Genomic DNA, 20,287 nt, shown 5'->3' with positions numbered 1-20,287 from the left:
AATATTATCTGTGTTTTACTTTAGTATTGTATAAATAAAACCTGCAAAAAAGTTCACTTGATGGAATATAACTGTAATGCTGCTACAAAATGCAGAGGAAATGGAGTAAGTAACTTTTTTTATAGTTCTAAGTTAAATGTTATTTTTGTGGGTGATTAAAAGTAAAAAAATTATCTTATTTGGGAGAATTGAGACTCTAGGTTACTTTTAATCTGACCTGGTCCAGAAATAGCTAATCAATATAAAGAAAATCAGTGAAGCTAATTCAAAGACTGTTAAATATATTGTACTACATGTGTTGAATTTATTGTAAGCACCCACAACTTATGAATGAAAAACATGTTTAAATGAAAAACATTTATTCTTTTCTTATGACAATAAGTTCATGCTTTACTTATAAATATGTACTTATAAACATAAATAATTTACTTATAAATAAAAATTTACTTATATAAATTCATATTTATATAAAATTCATATAAAATAAATATAACTATGAATATATTTTGTTCTCCCTCATACTCTTATTAAAATTTATGGCTATATAATATTTTATACAGAGTACACTTAAAACCATGTTGATACATTAGTGAATTTTCTGATTGTTCCTATGAAGAGATTTCTAATAGGAAACGTATCCTTATGCAAAAATTTTTATTTCTTCCCAACTGCTTATCTATCTTAATCTAATAATACAAATTTGCTGTCACATTTATGTTTAATTTTTACTTCTTTAATTTATAGTTCTAGTTCTTTTTAAATTATTTTCCTAAAAGAAAATCAGTGTAAGATGCATTCAACATTATAAAAGTTATTTCAAATTTACCAAACTTATAGGATTCAATTTTATAATTTTTAAATTGTTTGGATTTAGAATATATAAAATGCTTTTTGCATTATCTTTAATTTTCTATAGGTTGTTAACAAAGAGTATAACTATATTTTAATGTTTTGTTTTTTACTTTCTTTATAGTTATTGTTCTGATCTTTTGTTTTTCTTTGTTTAACTTTCCATTGTAAGTATTTAGCCTTAATGATTTTTATTAAATCTCAAAACAAAGTAGAGATTATAGATTATTGATACAGTTTTATGGGACACAAATTTATTTTCTTCATCTACTGCCATTTTTATTTTATTTACACTTTTGTATTTTTAATAAAATTTTTCACTATGAAAAATGACATTAAAATAAGTAAGATTAGACTTCTGTATTTATTTTAAGAATTTTCACTATTTGTTAGTTTCAATATTAAATTAACATGTCAAGTAAAATCTAAATCTAGGAGAAGCTCTGTTTACTTTCCAATGACATGTCAACAGATAGGCAACTTTATTATTTACAATTTATAGAGTTGATTTACAATTCTATAATTTCCAACTTTAGTTCAAATTTTAAGAACATGTAGTTGCTTAGACATATTATTGTGAATAATTGGCAGTTATTGTAGTGTTGTTATTTATTTATTTATTTATTTATTTATTTTTAGGCTTAAGTTTTATTTGTATAAAAATTAGAAAAATAGCTGTTAAAAGTCTGGAAAAGTCCAGTGAAATAAATTTCTTGTCAGTATTTTAGCTGATTGGATATTTACACAAAAGAGGTTTTCAGTTTGAATTATTTCAAAATTATTTTTCTCTACTTTCATAGTTATTTATAAATTATCCAAATGATTAGGGGTTTTTTGTTTTTTTTTTTTTTCATTTTAATTTTATTATTTTTTGTCCAATATATGAAATTTATTGTCAGATTGGTTTCCATACAACACCCAGTGCTCATCCCAAAAGTGCCCTCCTCAATACCCATCACCCACCCTCCCCTCCGTCCCACCCCCCATCAACCCTCAGTTTGTTCTCAGTTTTTACGAGTCTCTCATGCTTTGGCTCTCTACCACTCTAACCCCTTTTTTTTCCCCCTTCCCCACCCCCATGGGTTTCTGTTAAGTTTCTCAGGATCCACATAAGAGTGAAAACATATGGTATCTGTCTTCCTCTGTATGGCTTATTTCACTCAGCATAACACTCTCCAGTTCCAACCACATTTCTACAAAGAGCCATATTTCATTCTTTCTCATTGCCACATAGTACTCCATTGTGTATATAAACCACAGTTTCTTTATCCATTCATCACTTGATGGACATTACGGCTCTTTCCATAATTTGGCTATTGTTGAGAGTGCTGCTATAAACATTGGGGTCCAAGTGCCTCTATGCATCAGCACTCCTGTATCCCTTGGGTAAATTCCTAGCAGTGCTACTGCTGGGTCATAGGGTAGGTCTATTTTTAATTTTTTGAGGAACCACCACACTGTTTTCCAGAGTGGCTGCACCAATTTGCATTCCCACCAATAGTGCGAGAGGGTTCCCATTTCTCCACATCCTCTCCAGCATCTATAGTCTCCTGATTTGTTCATTTTGGCCACTCTGACTGGCGTGAGGTGGTATCTGAGTGTGGTTTTGATTTATATTTCCCTGATGAGGGGCGACATTGAGCATCTTTTCATGTGCCTGTTGGCCATCCGGATGTCTTCTTTGGAGAAGTGTCTATTCATGTTTTCTGCCCATTTCTTCACTGGGTTATTTGTTTTTCGGGTGTGGAATTTGGTGAGCTCTTTATAGATTTTGGATACTAGCCCTTTGTCCGATATGTCATTTGCAAATATCTTTTCCCATTCCGTTGGTTGCCTTTTAGTTTTGTTGGTTGTTTTCTTTGCTGTGCAGAAGGTTTTTATCTTCATAAGGTCCCAGTAATTCATTTTTGCTTTTAATTCCCTTGCCTTTGGGGATGTGTCAAGCAAGAAATTGCTACGACTGAGGTCAGAGAGGTCTTTTCCTGCTTTGTCCTCTAGGGTTTTGATGGTTTCCTGTCTCACATTCAGGCCCTTATCCATTTTGAGTTTATTTTTGTGAATGGTGTGAGAAAGTGGTCTAGTTTCAACCTTCTGCATGTTGCTGTCCAGTTCTCCCAGCACCATTTGTTAAAGAGACTGTCTTTTTTCCATTGGATGTTCTTTCCTGATTTGTCAAAGATTAGTTGGCCATACATTTGTGGGTCTAGTTCTGGGGTTTGTATTCTATTCCATTGGTCTATGTGTCTGTTTTTGTGCCAATACCATGCTGTCTTGATGATGACAGCTTTGTAGTAGAGGCTAAAGTCTGGGATTGTGATGCCTCCTGCTTTGGTCTTCTTCTTCAAAATTACTTTGGCTATTCGGGGCCTTTTGTGGTTCCATATGAATTTTAGGATTGCTTGTTCTAGTTTGGAGAAGAATGCTGGTGCAATTTTGATTGGGATTGCATTGAATGTGTAGATAGCTTTGGGTAGTATTGACATTTTGACAATATTTATTCTTCCAATCCATGAGCAGGGAATTTTTTTACATTTCCTTATATCTTCTTCAATTTCCTTCATAAGCTTCCTATAGTTTTCAGCATACAGATCTTGTACATCTTTGGTTACATTTATCCCTAGGTATTTTACGCTTCTTGGTGCAGTTGTGAATGGGATCAGTTTCTTTATTTGTCTTTCTGTTGCTTCATTATTAGTGTATAAGAATGCAACTGATTTCTGTACATTGATTTTGTATCCTGCAACTTTGCTAAATTCATGTATCAGTTCTAGCAGACTTTTGGTGGAGTCTATCGGATTTTCCATGTATAATATCATGTCATCTGCAAAAAGTGAAAGCTTGACTTCATCTTTGCCAATTTTGATGCCTTTGATTTCCTTTTGTTGTCTGATTGCTGATGCTAGAACTTCCAGCACTATGTTAAACAACAGCGGTGAGAGTGTACATCCCTGTCATGTTCCTGATCTCAGGGAAAAAGCTCTCAGTTTTTCCCCATTGAGGATGATGTTAGCTGTGGGCTTTTCATAAATGGCTTTTACGATCTTTAAGTATGATCCTTCTATCCCGACTTTCTCGTGGGTTTTTATTAAGAATCGATGCTGAATTTTGTCAAATGACTTTTCTGCATCGATTGACAGGATCATATGGTTCTTTTCTTTTATTAATGTGATGTATCACATTGATTGATTTGCGAATGTTGAACCAGCCCTGCATCCCAGGAATGAATCCCACTTGATCATGGTGAATAATTCTTTTTATATGCTGTTGAATTCGATTTGCTAGTATCTTATTGAGAATTTTTGCATCCATATTCATCAGGGATATTGGCCTGTAGTTCTCTTTTTTTACTGGGTCTCTGTCTGGTTTAGGAATCAAAGTAATACTGGCTTCATAGAATGAGTCTGGAAGTTTCCTTCCCTTTCTATTTTTTGGAATAGCTTGAGAAGGATAGGTATTGTCTCTGCTTTAAACGTCTGGCAGAACTGCCCTGGGAAGCCATCTGGTCCTGGACTCTTATTTGTTGAGAGATTTTTGATGACTGATTCAATTTCTTCGCTGGTTATGCGTGTGTTCAAGCTTTCTATTTCCTCCTGATTGAGTTTTGGAAGCATGTGGGTGTTTAGGAATTTGTCCATTTCTTCCAGGTTGTCCAGTTTGTTGGCATATACTTTTTCATAGTATTCCCCGATAATTGCTTGTATCTCTGAGTGATTGGTTGTAATAATTACATTTTCATTCATGATTTTACCTATTTGGGTCATCTCCGTTTTCTTTTTGAGAAGCCTGGCTAGAGGTTAATCAATTTTGTTTATTTTTTCAAAAAACCAACTCTTGGTTTCATTGATCTCCTCTACAGTTTTTTTAGATTCTATATTGTTTATTTCTGCTCTGATCTTTATTATTTGTCTTCTTCTGCTGGGTTTAGGTTGTCTTTGCTGTTCTGCTTCTATTTCCTTTAGGTGTGCTGTTAGATTTTGTATTTGGGATTTTTCTTGTTTCTTGAGATAGGCCTGGATTGCTATGTATTTTCCTCTCAGGACTACCTTTGCTGCATCCCAAAGTGTTTGGATTGTTGTATTTTCATTTTCTTTTGTTTCCATATATTTTTTAATTTCTTCTCTAAGTGCCTGGTTGACCCATTCATTCTTTAGTAGGGTGCTCTTTAACCTCATGTTTTTGGAGGTTTCTGAGACCTTTTCCTGTGGTTGATTTCAAGCTTCACAGCATTGTGGTCTGAAAGTATGTATGGTATGATCTCAATTCTTGTATACTTATGAAGGGCTGTTTTGTGACCCAGTATGTGATCTATCTTGGAGAATGTTCCATGTGCACTTGAGAAGAAAGTATATTCTGTTGCTTTGGGATGCAGAGTTCTAAATATATCTGTCAAGTCCATCTGATCCAATGTATCATTCAGGGCCCTTGTTTCTTTATTGACTGTGTGTCTAGATGATCTATCCATTTCTGTAAGTGGAGTGTTAAAGTCCCCTGCAATTACCACATTCTTATCAATAAGGCTGCTTATGTTTGTCATTGTTTTATATATTTGCAGGCTCCTGTATTCTGTGCATAGACATTTATTATTGTTAGCTCTTCCTGATGGATAGACCCTGTAATTATTATATAGTGCCCTTCTTCATCTCTTGTTACAGCCTTTAATTTAAAGTCGAGTTTGTGTGATATAAGTATGGCAACTCCAGCTTTCTTTTGACTTCCAGTAGCATGATAGATAGTTCTCCATCCCCTCACTTTCAATCTGAAGGTGTCCTCAGGTCTAAAATGAGTCTCTTGTAGACAGCAAATAGATGGGTCTTGTTTTTTTTATTCATTCTGATACCCTATTTCTTTCGGTTGGCACATTTAGTCCATTTACATTCAGTGTTATTATAGAAAGATATGGGTTTAGAGTCATTGTGATGTCTGTAGGTTTGTTTCATGCTTGTAGTGATGTCTCTGGTACTTTGTCTCATAGGATCCCCCTTAGGATCTCTTGTAGGGCTGGTTTAGTGGTGACGAATTCCTTCAGTGTTTGTTTGTTTGGGAAGACCTTTATCTCTCCTTCTATTCTAAATGACACACTTGCTGGATACAGGATTCTTGGCTGCATATTTTTTCTGTTCATCACAGGGAAGATTTCCTGCCATTCGTTTCTGGCCTGCTAAGTTTCAGTAGAGAGATCGGTCACGAGTCTTATAGGTCTCCCTTTATATGTTAGAGCACGTTTATCCCTAACTGCTTTCGGAATTTTTTCTTTATCCCTGTATTTTGCCAGTTTCACTATGATATGTCGTGCAGAAGATCGATTCAAGGTATGTCTGAAGGGAGTTCTCTGTGCCTCTTGGATTTCAATGCCTTTTTCCTTCCCCAGATCAGGGAAGTTCTCAGCTATTATTTCTTCAAGTACACCTTCAGCACCTTTCCCTCTCTCTTCCTCCTCTGTAACACCAATTATGTGTAGATTATTTCTCTTTAGTGCATCACTTAGTTCTCTAATTTTCCCCTGATACTCCTGGATTTTTTTATCTCTCTTTTTCTCAGCTTCCTCTTTTTCCATAATTTTATATTCTAGTTCCCCTATTCTCTCCTCTGCCTCTTCACTCCAAGCCGTGGTCATTTCCATTTTATTTTGCAGCTCTTTTATAGCATTTTTTAGCTCCTCCTCACTGTTTCTTAGTCCCTTGATCTCTGTAGTAGTAGATTCTCTGCTGTCCTCTATACTGTCTTCAAGCCCAGTGATTAATTTTATGACTATTATTCTAAATTCACTTTCTGTTATATTGTTTAAATCGTTTTTGATCAGTTCATTAGCTGTCGTTATTTCTTGGAGATTCTTTTGAGGGGAATTCTTCTGTTTCGTCATTTTGGATAACCCCTGGAGTGGTGTGGAACTGCAGGGCACTTCCCCTGTGCTGTATTGAATTACTTGCGTTTGTGGGTGGGGCCACAGTCAGACCTGATGTCTGCCCCCAGCCCACCACTGGGGCCACAGTCAGACTGGTGTGTGCCTTCTCTTTCCCTCTCCTAGGGGCGGGATTCACTGTGGGGTGGCGTGGCCTGTCTGGGCTACTTGCACACTGCCAGGTTTGTTGTGCTGGGGATCTGGCTGGCGTATTAGCTGGGGTGGATGGGCAAGTTGCACGGGGGCGGGAGGGCAGGCTCTGCTCGTGTATCCTTCGGTGATCCGCTTCTGGAGGGGCCCTGTGACAGAGGGCGAGAGTCAGACCCGCCACTGGAGGGATGGATCTGCAGAAGCACAGCGTTGGGTGTTTGCGTGGTGCAAGCTAGTTCCCTGACAGGAAACGGTTCCCTTTGGGATTTTGGCTGGGGGAGGGGCGAGGGAGATGGCCCTGGCGAGCGCCTTTGTTCCCCGCCAAGCTGAGCTCTGTCGTCGGGGGCTCAACAACTCTCCCTCCCGTTGTCCTCCAGCCCTCCAGTTCTCTGAGCAGAGCTGTTAACTTATAACCTTCCAGATGTTAAGTCCCGCTTGCTGTCCGAACACACTCTGTCCAGCCCCTCCACTTTTACAAGCCAGACTCAGGGTCTCTGATTGGCCGGCGGGCTGCCCCTCCTCTCGGCTCCCTCCTGCCAGTCCTGTAGCGAGCACCGCCTCTCCTCCCTTCCTAACCTCTTTCCTGGGCCTCTCGTCTGTGCTTGGCTCCGGAAAATCCGTTCTGCTTGTCTTCTGCTGGTTTTCTGGGTTATTTAGGCAGTGTAGGCAGAATCTAAGTGATCAGCAGGACGCAGTGAGCCCAGCGTCCTCCTATGCCGCCATCTTCCCAACCCTCCCTCCTGTTCTTTTTTCATTTATAATATACTTTTTAAAAAAATTAATAAGAATATTTTTAAGAGCAGTTTTAGGTTCACAGAAAACCTGAGGGAAAAATATAGAATTTTCCCATATGTCTCTTTCCCTGACATAAGTATAGCCTCCTGCATCAAAAGTGTACATTTGTTACAATTGATGAACTTACACTGGTACATCATAATTACCCAAACTACTGAGAGTTTACATTAGGGTTCATTCTTTGTGTTGTATATTTTATGGTTTTGGACAAATGTAAAATGACATGTATCCATTATTATAATACACATTATAATAATAATTTTCACTGGCTTAAAAAATCCTCTGTGTGCCTCTTTTCTCCCCCAGCCCCAATCTATGGCAGCCACTGATTTTGTTACTGTCTCCATAGATTCGCCTCTTCCAGAATGTTATATAGTTAGTATATAGCCTTTTCTAGAATCTTATATAGTTACATAGTATATACAGTGATATAGTTATAAAGCCTTTTCAAAGTGACTTCTTTCACTTAGTAACATACACTTAAGATATCTTCATGTCTGGATTTATGAGTTTATTTATTCATCTCTGAAAGACATATTGGTTGCTTCCAAAATTTTGCAATTATGAATATAATTACTTAAATATCCATGTACAGGTTTTTGTGTAAAGGTAAGTTTTCAACTCTTTTGAGTATATACTTCTGTTTCAATTAATCTCCCTAGCAATTTATAATTTTATTATTCTGAAAAGTAATAATCTCCATATGAATATCAACAAGTTAAGAAAAGAACAGCAGATTTATTGAAAATATTAGTTATTGATTGACTGTAAGTGGTGGGCATTCCTGAATCTGGTCTCTGTTGTTAAAGACAAAGTTTTCAGTATTCAATTCCATGTCTTTCTTTCATACGACATGCTTTTGAAGTATCTAAAAAGTTATCTCCAAATCCAGGGTCATGGAGATTTTCTCCAATTTTATCCTCTAGAAGTTTTACAGTTTTGTATTTTACATGTAGATCTATGATCCATTTGAGCTAATTTTTATAAAAGGTTAACTAAGTACTTAGTAACTTAGTTAAGTAAATTAATAATAAGTACTAACTTTTTGCATGTGAATATCCAGCACCATTTGCTGAAAGATGATTTTTTTCTCCATTGAACTACCTGCCTCTGTTCCATTATCAAAGATCAGTTGATTATATTTATGTGGGTTTAATTCTATCTTCTCTATTTAATTCCATTAATTTGTTTTGATTATTGTAGCCTTAAAAAATGTATACATATCAAGTAGTTAAATGGTTCTTCTTTATTCTTCAGCATTATGTTGGCTATTCTGCATCTTTTGCTTCTCCATATAAACATTAGTTTTCCAAATAAGTTATCAATAACCAGAAAATAACCAACTAGAATTTTTCTTGGGAATGTATTGAATGTATAGATCAAGTGTGGAAGATCTAACATCTCGAAAATATTGAATGTTCATATCCATGTACATGGAATATGTCTCCATTTTTATACATCTTTGAGTTTGTTACATTAGACTTTTGCAGTTTTCCTAATACAGGTCTTGTAAATTTGAAACCAATTATTTCTGGTGCTAATATAAATGGCATTGTTTTCAATTTCAAATGCCAATTGTTTATTGTTATATATAAGTACACAATTGACTTTTATATATTAAACTTTCATTATGCTACCTTACATAATCACTTATTGGTTCATATATCTCTTTTTGTCAATTCTTTGGGATAATTTACACAATCATCTCATCTGAGAAAAAAAAATTGTATTTCTTTCTTCCCCAATTTTATATCTTTTATTTCCTGTTCTTATTTCCTGTTCTTAAGGTTTTATATTTAAAATCTTTAGGTATGACTAAGGTCATATGTTTTATGACTAAAACCATTAGGTACCATAAATTTTTATGACTAAAACCATTAGGTATGACTTTAAGTATAATGTTGAAAGAGAAAAGTAGTAAGACTAAACATCCTTGCCTTGTTCCTGATCTTAGCAGGAAAGCTTCTAGCTATATTCTCACTATTTTTTCTTATATTCCTTCAATGTAGTAGGCCATATTAATGTGAAATTCTAAATAAGGTAGAGCAATTTCCTATCTGTATATTTAAAAATGAATTCAAACCTTAGAGAAAGTCACTTTCAAATAAGCATATCTAAATTAAAAATAATAAAAAACACTTACTTCCTGAAAAACAATAAAGGGGATGCAATTTATAAACCTAGGGAACACTAATAATATTCCTTTTTCCTATTCTTCATAATTTTCTTTCATATTATTTTACATTGGAGCTTCTCATCTGTGACCCTCCACCCCCAACACACAAGTGAAATCTCACAAAATAAGTTCTTTTTTTTCTCTGAACCCCATGGCTTACTCTCTTCTTGCCACTTGTTCTTTTTTCCTATTTCTCACTCAACTTTTTCTCTTGTTTTACTCTATTTCAATTTATTTTTTCTTAGGTTTTTCCCTAGTCTGTTATGTATTCTTATGTATGCCTTTTTTTTAATTGAGGTATAATCCAGGTGTACAATTTAGTGATTTCATATTTGTATGCATTGTGAAGTGATCACCACAATAATTCTAGTTAACGTACATCATCATATATAATTACAATTTTTTTCTTGTGCTGAGCACTTTCAAGATCTGCTCTCTTGGTAACTTTCAAATATTCAATACAATATTATTAACTATATCATCATATTTACATTACATCTCCATAATTTATTTATATTATAACTGGGGACTTTATCTTTGACAACCTTTACTCATTTCACCCATCATCCCCCCTCCCCCCACCTGTGGCAACTACCAATCTGTTTCTGTATTTATATGCTTGTTTTTAAAAATGCTTGTTTTTAAAAATTCTATCTATGTTGGGATGAGCACGGGGTGTTGTATGGAAACCAATATGACAATAAATTTCATATTAAAATTTAAAAAAATAAAAAATAAACATCTGTATTAAGACAAAAAATAAAATAAAAAATAAAAATTCTATCTATAAGTGAGATCATTTAGTATTTGCCTTCTACTCTCTAACTTATTTTACTTTGCATAATGCCCTCAAGGTCCATCCATGTTGCCACAAATGGCAATATTTCATTGTTTTTATGGCTGAATAGTATTCATATATAATATGAATAATATTTTTTTAATATGAAATTTATTGTCAAATTGGTTTCCACAACACCCAGTACTCATCCCAACAGGTGCCCTCCTCAATGCCCATCACCCACCCTCTCCTCCCTCCCACCCCCCATCAACCCTCAGTTTATTCTCAGTTTTTAAGAGTCTCTTATGGTTTGCCTCCCTCCCTCTCTAACATTTTTTTTTCCTTCCCCTCCCCCACAGTTTTCTGTTATGTTTCTCAGGATCCACATAAGAGGGAAAACATATGGTATCTTTCTCTGCATGACTTATTTCACTTAGCATAACATTCTCCAGTTCCTTCCACATTGCTACAATAGGCCACATTTCATTCTTTCTTATTGCCACGTAATATTCCATTGTGTATATAAACCACAATTTCTTTATCCATTCATCAGTTGATGGACATTTAGGCTCTTTCCCTAATTTGGCTATCGTTGACAGTGTTGCTGTAAACATTGGGGTACAAGTGCCCCTTTGTATCAGCACTCCTGTATCCCTTGGGCAAATTCCTAGCAGTGCTATTTCTGGGTCATAGGGTAGATCTATTTTTAATTTTTTGAGAACCTCCACACTGTTTTCCAGATGCTGGTGAGGATATATAACATCTTTTTATCCATTCATTCATAGATGAGCACTTAGGTTGTTTCCATATTTTGACTATTATTTAAAAAATGCTATAATTAACATCTTTAAAAATTAGTGATTTGGTTTCTTTGGATACATATGAAGAAGTGGAAGTACTGGATCATATGGTATTCCTATTTTTAATTTTTTGAAGAACATCCATACTGTTTTCCACAGTAGTTGCACCAATTTGCATTCCCACCAACATGAGGGTTCCCTATTCTCCTCTTCCTCACCAACACTTGTTATTTCACATCTTTTTGATAATAACCATTCTAGCATGTGTGGGTAATATATCATTGTGGTTTTGATTTGCATTTCTCTTATGATCAGTAATATTGAGCATCTTTTCAGGTACATATTGGCTATATGTAGGTCTTCTGTTTCTCATTATTAAGTATGATGTTATCTGTGCATTTTTGTAGATTTTCCTTCTATTGAGAAATTTCCCCATTTCTTACTGGATTGGTGATTTTCAATCATATATTGTATATGTTTAGTCAAGTCCTTTTTTCTGAATCTATTGATATATAGTCATATGACTTTTTAGCCTAATGGTGTGATAGGTTACAGTCATTGATCTTCAAATGATAACCTCACCTGTATACCAAGAATAAAATCCATTTTATTGTGATATATTATTCTTTTATAATTTGATTTGCTAATATTTTAGAGAATTTTTGCATTTTTGCTAATGAGTGATATTGGTCTGTAGTTTTTTCTTATAATGTCTTTGGTTTTGGTATTGTGATAATGCTGACCTCAGAATGAGTTTGCAAATGTTCCTTCTGCCTCATTTTGTGGAAGAGGTTGTAAATAATTGATATAATTTCTTTCTTAAAAGCTTGGTCAAAGAAAGGGTGCCGGGTGGCTCAGTTAGTTAAGTGTCTGACTCTTGGTTTTGGTTCAGGTCATGATCTCATGGTTCCTTTGTTCTGACCCCACTTGGGATTCTTTCTCTCTCTCTCTCTCTCTCTCTCTCTCTCTCTGCCCTTCCCCTGCTCACGCTCTCTATCTCAAATAAATAAATAAATAAACTTTGTAAAAAAAAAGAATAAGAAAAATAAAATAGTTTATTTTACCTTCCTTTATTCCTTCTCTTTTACTCTTTCTTCTGTACGTATGTCTGAGTTTCTAATCTACATCAGTCTTTTCTGAAGCATTTCTTGCAAAGCAGGTATATTTGTGACAAATTTTCTGAAATTTTGTTTGTTTAAGAAAGTCTTTATTTTTCCTTCTTTTTTGAAGTATAATTTTAATGGATACACATTCAAGGTGGCTGTTTGGTTTTTTTCGGCATTTAAATATTTCACTCCCTTCTCTTATTGCTTTCAATGATTTCTGAAGAAAAGTACAACATAATTATCATCCTTGCTCTTCTGTAGATAAGTTTTTTTTTTATTTTCTAGATTTTTTCAAGATATTCTCTTCATTTTTTTTATATTTTCTGCAGTTTGAATGTTATTTCCACATGCATTTTTAAAATGTTTGCCTTGCCTGACATTCTCTGAAGTTTATGTATAGGACCTTTGGGGAAATTGTGTCAATATTGTTTCAAATAGTTTTCTGTCCCTTTCTTTTTTTCTCCTTCAGGTATTCCCATGACATGTATATATTTCTTAATTGTCCCACAGTTCTTGGATATTCTGTTGTATCTTTTTATTATTTTTTCTCTTTGCACTTAAGTTTTGGATTTTTTTATTGACATTTTCTCAAGCTCACTGATTATTTCTTTGGTTGTATACAGATGAGCCCATCAAAGGAATTCATGTCTTCTATATAGTGTTTTAGATTTCTATTACTTAAAATATTTTTTTTTTAGAATTTCTATCTCACTGCTTATATTACACATCTGTTCTTTTATGTTGTCTACTTTCCCTAAGCACATTAATCATGGCTGCTTTATATCCTTGGTCTGATACTTCCAACATCTTTGGCATATGTGTCTGGTCTAGACCTTTCTCTGTCTCTTCAAATTGTGATTTTTTTAGCATGGCATGTAACTTATTGTTGACTATCAGACATGATGTACTGATTAAAAAGAACTAACCTCCAACAAAAAAGTTCTTCTATGACAATATATGAGAAAATCTTGGAAAGTAATGACACTCTGATATGTTGGAAGTGGCTGTCTGAATTGATATTCCCCCAAAATCTCAAATCTCCAGATTCATCTGAACCTACAGAAATGGTTCATTTATTTCTGTCAAGGGATGAAATTCCCTGCTTGCTAGAAGATTATACAGAGGTCTGGCACTTGCAAGTTAACATATGCCCCCTAAAATTTTCTCCCACTTTTCTTTCTGCCACTATACCAATAATAAGAATTACAGTATAATTTGACTGGAGATGTTCTGGGCCTGATAAGGAACAAAAGCAATTACACTCCAAAGGAAATGCAAGACTTGCCCCAATAGGGGCAAGAACAGTAGTCATGAACTGAATTCTGAGTTTGTTTTATGAAAGAACTAGAATATTAGTTTGACCTAGAGAATGTTTATTGATTTGAAGGACCATTATAAGGACACTGACAAAATCCTCAATAGATGTAGCATGTACACTTCTATGATGTCTCCTAGAACCATGGGGAAAAAATGGCTCATACCACATGAATACAAATGCCAGAATATTTATGGTAGAAGAAGAGATTATAAGCCTCAGATAAATGGGCATGCTAATTGGATATACTATATAAGGCCTAACCCTAAAAATGGCAGTGCATCACATGAAGGTCCATAAGATATATCATTTATTTGCTTAATTTTACTTAATTAAAAATGCACTAGAAATGGTTAGGAACTTAGTGTAGTCCATGCTTATGGTAGGAGATACTATTACAGATCTGGGTTCATTGATACCCATGGGGGTGACAGAACCATGAGACAATAGAAGTCAATAATGATCAGAAATTATCATAATTAGTGGCAAGATACTAGGGCAAACCAGAGGGGCCTGGTCCTCAGAGAATTATGGAAACCTTTCTTATTGGTGAAAAAATATGCAGCCAACACAAGTACTGTTCAATCTATCCAATGAATTGTAATTAACAAAGGATAATCAGGAAGCTGAAAGCAGTTGTCCCAATAAAATGTCACAATTTCTTGCCACATTTCTGGAACTGAGCAAGGTTTTTGACCATGAATCACTAACTAAAGAAGCAGCAGCATCTTAAATACGAAGTTCTCAACAGGATCAAAACAATATAGTTATGTGATGATGATTCTTCCTGTTCTTGACAAGAACTATGGCCATTTCTTCATGTAACTATAGTTTGAAGTAAATGTTCTCCAAACATTTTGAGAACTGTTGGACACAAGGTCCAAACTGATACAAATACTCATAAACCTGAAGACTCATCACTTTCCCTTTTTTAGGACATGGACATATAGGGATCAGATAATAAATGGAATTCTTTCCTAGGACATATTGGGTCTTTGGACTCACCCAGTGGCTATTTCTCCCCTCCTTATGTGTATGTTTGTAATTTATATATATACTGCTTGGCAAAACTGCCACCTAGAACTTTTGATTTGTGGTGTCAAACTGTCTTATGGGTAAATACAAGTGGAGGCCTCTGAAACTTCCCTAGACGGATAAAATATAAAACCAAAAACAATATCACGTCCTGGTGTAAATGGCTTGGATTATTGTCACCTTTAAAATACAGCAGATATAAAGTTAGTGGCCCCCCACAATATCTCCATTTAAGTTACTACTCTAGTCTCTACAAAACCAGGCATATCTTGAAGGATGATAATAAGATCCTCAAACTCAAAAGTGTTGTATTTACATTTGCAGTAATTGTGCCAGATGTGTTGTCTTTACTAAAGATTAAGATATGGTATATGGTGTGTGGCTATTCATCAGGCAAATCTGTTCCAGTTCATCTTTATTAGAAAAAAAAATCATCTGATAGTTATCATATTCACATGGAGTGAATAACAATATACATTTTAGTTTTTCCCAGGACTGGGTTAATTTTCCCATCCTCTTTCTTAAAGTAATCAAACAATATCTGTATTATTTGGACATCTGGAGAATATCACAGTGCTTATCTCTATCAATGATATCATGCTAATGGACCAGATAAGCCAAAATAGCTAGCACTTTGTAGGTATCTATAAGATATATGTGCTCCAGAGGATGAGAGCTAAATACTAGGGATATTCAGTGGCTTGTACATTAATAAATGATTAGGAGTCCAGTTGTTTATGTCATGTCAGAACATCTCCTTTGAAGAAAAGGACATGTTATTTTGTTTTACATTTTCCACTATTAAGATGGAAGTACAACAACTATTGGGTTTCCTCAGATTCTAGTAACAGCTTATTATATACCTGAAAATATTGTTGCAAGCCATATATCAAGTGATATGAAAGGCTATCAGCTTTCTGTAGGGAAGATAGTAGGTGAGGTCCTTGAAGCTGACTCAGACTGGTAAATGCAAGCCCTATTGCTTCAGTCCTATTACCCAGATTAAATGGTATTAGTGCTTTCAGGGGTGGGGAAAGATGCTGAATTATGCTTCTATGCTTTAATAGAAGAATAGCAATGTATACCCCAGGTTTTTGGAATGAAACCATGCCATTTCCAGTAGATAATTCTTCATTTTTGGAAAAATACCTGCTGGTGTATTATTATTACACTCTGAGAAAGAAGTTCTGACCATGAAACAACAACTGATTGTTCTGCCAAGATTTCCAAGTCACAAATTTTGTAAAATCTGAAATAATGCATTATAAGATTGAAGTGGTATATCTGGAATCAAGCAAGAGCCTAACCAAAGCAATGAAAGGATAAGTAGGCTAAACTCCCATATAATTCTCTGGTCTTGCATTGGTACTTCTCCCTAGTTTCACCTATGAATACATGAAAGATTCTCTATGACTAGCTGATAGATCAGCAATGCCAAAGCCTGATGTACAGATGGATGGCTTGGTGTGTGGGTACAAGTCAAATATAAATAATGGCTTTCCTACAGCCACAGTGAGGAATGAGCTTAAAAGACTTTGGTGATGATAAATCTTCCCTATGGGTAGAAATTCTGGTAGGTCAGCTAATCATAATATTGTGTTGAAGAGAGAAAGAGACTGATGTTAAAATATACACTGACTTGTAGGCTATAGTAAATTCCTTGGCCAGCTAGTCAAAAGACAAAAAAAAGAAAGATTGAAAAATCAGGGTTAAGATCATGCGGATGAACATATGGGAGGAACCATAATTCATGACAATTTCATTTAGAATGTTAACTCTTATCAGAGGGATCAGCCACAAAAGTAAAAACAGACAAAATTATTTGACTGGTTAACATTTGCCAGTCTCCATCATTGCCCACCCAAATGCTGACACATTCACATAAACAAACTAGTTATTGTGGCAGCTATGGACAAGCAGCTATGGAGATTATGCATGGGTTAAACAAGGTGGAATCCCATTTACCAAGGGTGATCTAGTTACTGCCACTGTTTAAAGTCCAATTTGCAGCCTTGGTTGTCAATGTTGAGTCCCATTATGGAATCATAATGTCAACTCTTGTAGAACTGCTTATTTCTCCTTTACATTCTATCAGTTTTTGCCTAATATATTTTGAAGGTCTGTTACTAAGTGTATAAATATTTATAATTGCTATATCTTTTTGCTGTATTGAATCTTTTTTAACATATCATATCATTCTTTGTCTTTTCTAAACTTTTTAAAGTCTATTGTGTCTGATATTAGTATAATGACCTCTGTTATCTTTCAGTTACTTTTGCGTGAAATATCTTTTCCATCCTTTCACTTTCAATTTATTTGTCTTTGGATCTACATTAAGTCTCTTATAAACAGCATATAGTTAAATCATGTGTTTTTTTTTAAATCTGTTTTGCCAATTTATGTCTTTTTATTTAAAGTTTAATTTATTTACAGTTAAAGTAATTATGGATAAACAGTGACTTTGTTACTTTGCTGTTTATTTTTGATACACCTTTCAAATAAATTATAAATTTAAATAAATAAATTATAAATAAAAAATCTTTTTATTTATATTACTATATTCTTTTGTGTTCACTTGATTTTTTTGTATTGAAATGTTTAAATTCCATCCTCTTTTCCTTTCATGTATATTTGATAGCAGTTTCTTTGTGAAACTGCATTGGGGATACATTTAATGTACTAAAGTTATAACACTCTCATTTAAATTTATACCAGTTTAACTTTAAGAACATACAAAAACTTTGCTTCTTTATTGTACTGTTGTGACCCCTATTATTTGTTGATGTCACAAATTAAATCATTTTACTTTGGATCCCAAAACATAAACTAATAATTATTTTAAGCTCATTAGTCTCTTAAATTGTGTAGAAACAAAATGTGAAGCTACAATCCAAGATTATAATAATACTAGCTTCTAGACTAATAATTTTTTTTTTATCTATTAGTTCCTTATCATGTAGAAACCAAAAGTAGAGTTACAATTTTTACAATTTTAGCTTTTAAAAATTCACGTGTATATACCTTTTTTGAGATCTTTATTTCTTCACATAGCTTTAAATTGTAATATACTGGCCTTTCAAATTACCCTGCCATACTTCTTTGACCATTTCTTGCAGGGCTGCTCTAGTAATAATGAATTCCTTAGTATTTATCTGGGAATTATTTAAATTCTCCCTTACTTTTGAAGGACAGTTTTGCTAAATATAAGATTCTTGGTTGACAGGTTTTTTGTTGTTGTTTTTCTGTTAGCACTCTAAATATATCTGCCATCTGCCTGCTGGTTTCCAAATTTCTCATGAGAAAGCTGCTGATAGTCTTATTTAAGATCTCTTGTACGTGACAACTTACTTCCTTTCCTGCTTTCAAAATTCTCTCTTTGCCTTTGGCTTTTAAGTTTGATTATGATATGTACCAGTGTGAGTCTCTGAGTTCATTTTATTTGAAGTTTGTGAGCTTCTGGATATATTCACATTTTTCATTGAATTTGGGAAGTTTTCAGTAGTTATTTCTTCATATATTCTCTTTTTCTGAAATGCAAAAAGGAGTTCTTCAAGTTGACAAAAAGGACACTAACAACATGAAAAAGTGTAAAAGTATAAAAGTCACTGTAAAAATTAAAATATATTCAAATTCAGAATACTCTAATATTGTAATGTTAGCATGTAAATCACTTTAAACTCTGGTATAAAAGTTAAGGGGTACCTGGGTGGCTCAGTCGGCTAAGTGTTTGACTTCAGCTTAGGTCATGATCTCACAGTTTGTGAGTCTGAGACCCAGGTCAGGCTAGGAACTCACAGTTGGAAGCCCGGGGCCTGCTTTGGATTCCCTGTCTCCCTCTTTTTCTACCCCAACCCCCGTTTGTGCCCTCTCTCTCTCAAAGATAAATAAACGAGCATTTAAAAAAATAAAAAATAAAAGTTAACAGACAAAAGTTTTGAAATTAACTAGATACAAAAATGTGTTAATACATCACATAAAATGATGGAGGTTGTGACATCAATTATACAAAATGTGGGGGAAGGAGAAATTAAAGTGTAGAATTATTTGTATAAGGTCATATTTTGGTTGTTATCAGCTTAAAATAAACTATTATATCTATAAAATATCTTATGTAAGCTTCATCAAACTCACATATAAAAAATTGTAGTAGACACACAAAAGATAAAGACAAAGTAATCAAAGCATAAAAGTATTTTTAAAAAAATCAAGTTACAAAGGAGCACAGCAAGAGAAGGAAAACAGAACAAAGGAACCACCAGTAAACAAGGGGCACAAAGGCAATAGTAAATTCTTTCTAACCCATAATTACTTTAAATATAAGTTTATTGAATTTTTATTAAAAAACAACATCAAATGATATACTAGGAAGTATACAGTGATTTACTTTACTTTTAAGGACACACATAGGTTGAATATTAAGGAATGGAAAGAGATTTTCCATGCAGATGGTAATCAAAAGACAGTAGTGTGGCTACACTTCTATCAGAGAAAATATGCCTTAAGTAAAAGATTGTCAAAAAAGACAAGTTATTATATAATGATAAAAGAGTCAAGCCATCAAAAAGTTACAAAAATTGTAATAGAAATGCATCCAAAGTCCAAACTTTTGAATATATAAATGAAATATTAACAAAACTGAAAGAAGAAATAGACAGGAATAGGAAGGAAATACAGAAAATTCTTAGCAGTGGTGAGTGGAACTTAATTAGTGGGTGAAAACGCTTAGTTTTATGCATTTTAAGTATTTGAATTTTATAAAATTGTATTTACTTGTTTTACTTCAAAATGAAAATACTAAACTATTAAGTGTAAAAGCACAAATAACATATAAACTCCATAGATGTAAACTGTTAGAGGTGTGAGTTGATCATAAAGTTTTACTTGTTTTTCATTTTTAATATTTTTGCATCTATTTTATTTTATTTTGGAAAATATGTTCACTTAAAATGAAATGCAAACAGCTTATCATTAAAGTAAAATTTTGGAAAGATGACTAGGATAAGAAATTAAAGTGACCAAGTCAATTGTTGGTAATTTAATTGTCATATTTTGCATAGAAATTAAAGTGTAGAAATGTGGAAGTGGTGGCGGCAAATGTTTACAAAATAACTAAATGATATAATATTTTTGAAAAATTCTAAAGTCACCCAATGTTGTGAATATGATGGCCATAATATATTGAATCTCATTTAATAAAAATGATTGGTGTCTTGGGGCACCTGGGTGGCTCAGTCGGTTAAGCGTCCAACTTCAGCTCAGGTCACGATCTCACGGTCCGTGAGTTCGAGCCCTGTGTCGGGCCCTGGGCTGATGGCTCAGAGCCTGGAGCCTGCTTCGGATTCTGTGTCTCCCTCTCTCTCTGCCCATCCCCCGTTCATGCTCTG

General features: G+C 34.1%; 1 protein-coding gene across 5 annotated transcripts in view; it reads left to right on the top strand.

Moving 5' to 3' along the window:
• LOC132691794 (disintegrin and metalloproteinase domain-containing protein 18) overlaps positions 1 to 20,287 on the top strand; it is a 143,677-nt gene that overhangs the window by 101,609 nt on the left and 21,781 nt on the right. For 4 of the 5 annotated variants that reach the window (XM_060653498.3, XM_060653500.3, XM_060653497.3 and 1 more), the window contains one exon: positions 25 to 105. The exons of the other annotated variant lie outside the window; for it this stretch is intronic. In XM_060653498.3, coding sequence (XP_060509481.2) covers positions 25 to 105 — 81 coding nt within the window. The remainder of the gene's footprint in view (positions 1 to 24; positions 106 to 20,287) is intronic. 5 annotated transcript variants of the gene reach the window in all.

The sequence above is a fragment of the Panthera onca genome, chromosome B1 (genome assembly GCF_046562875.1).
Source record: "Panthera onca isolate mPanOnc1 chromosome B1, mPanOnc1 haplotype 2, whole genome shotgun sequence".
In the NCBI taxonomy this organism is placed as follows: domain Eukaryota; kingdom Metazoa; phylum Chordata; class Mammalia; order Carnivora; family Felidae; genus Panthera; species Panthera onca.
Note: the sequence above shows the minus strand (reverse complement) of the source record. Positions and strands in the feature narration are given on the sequence as shown.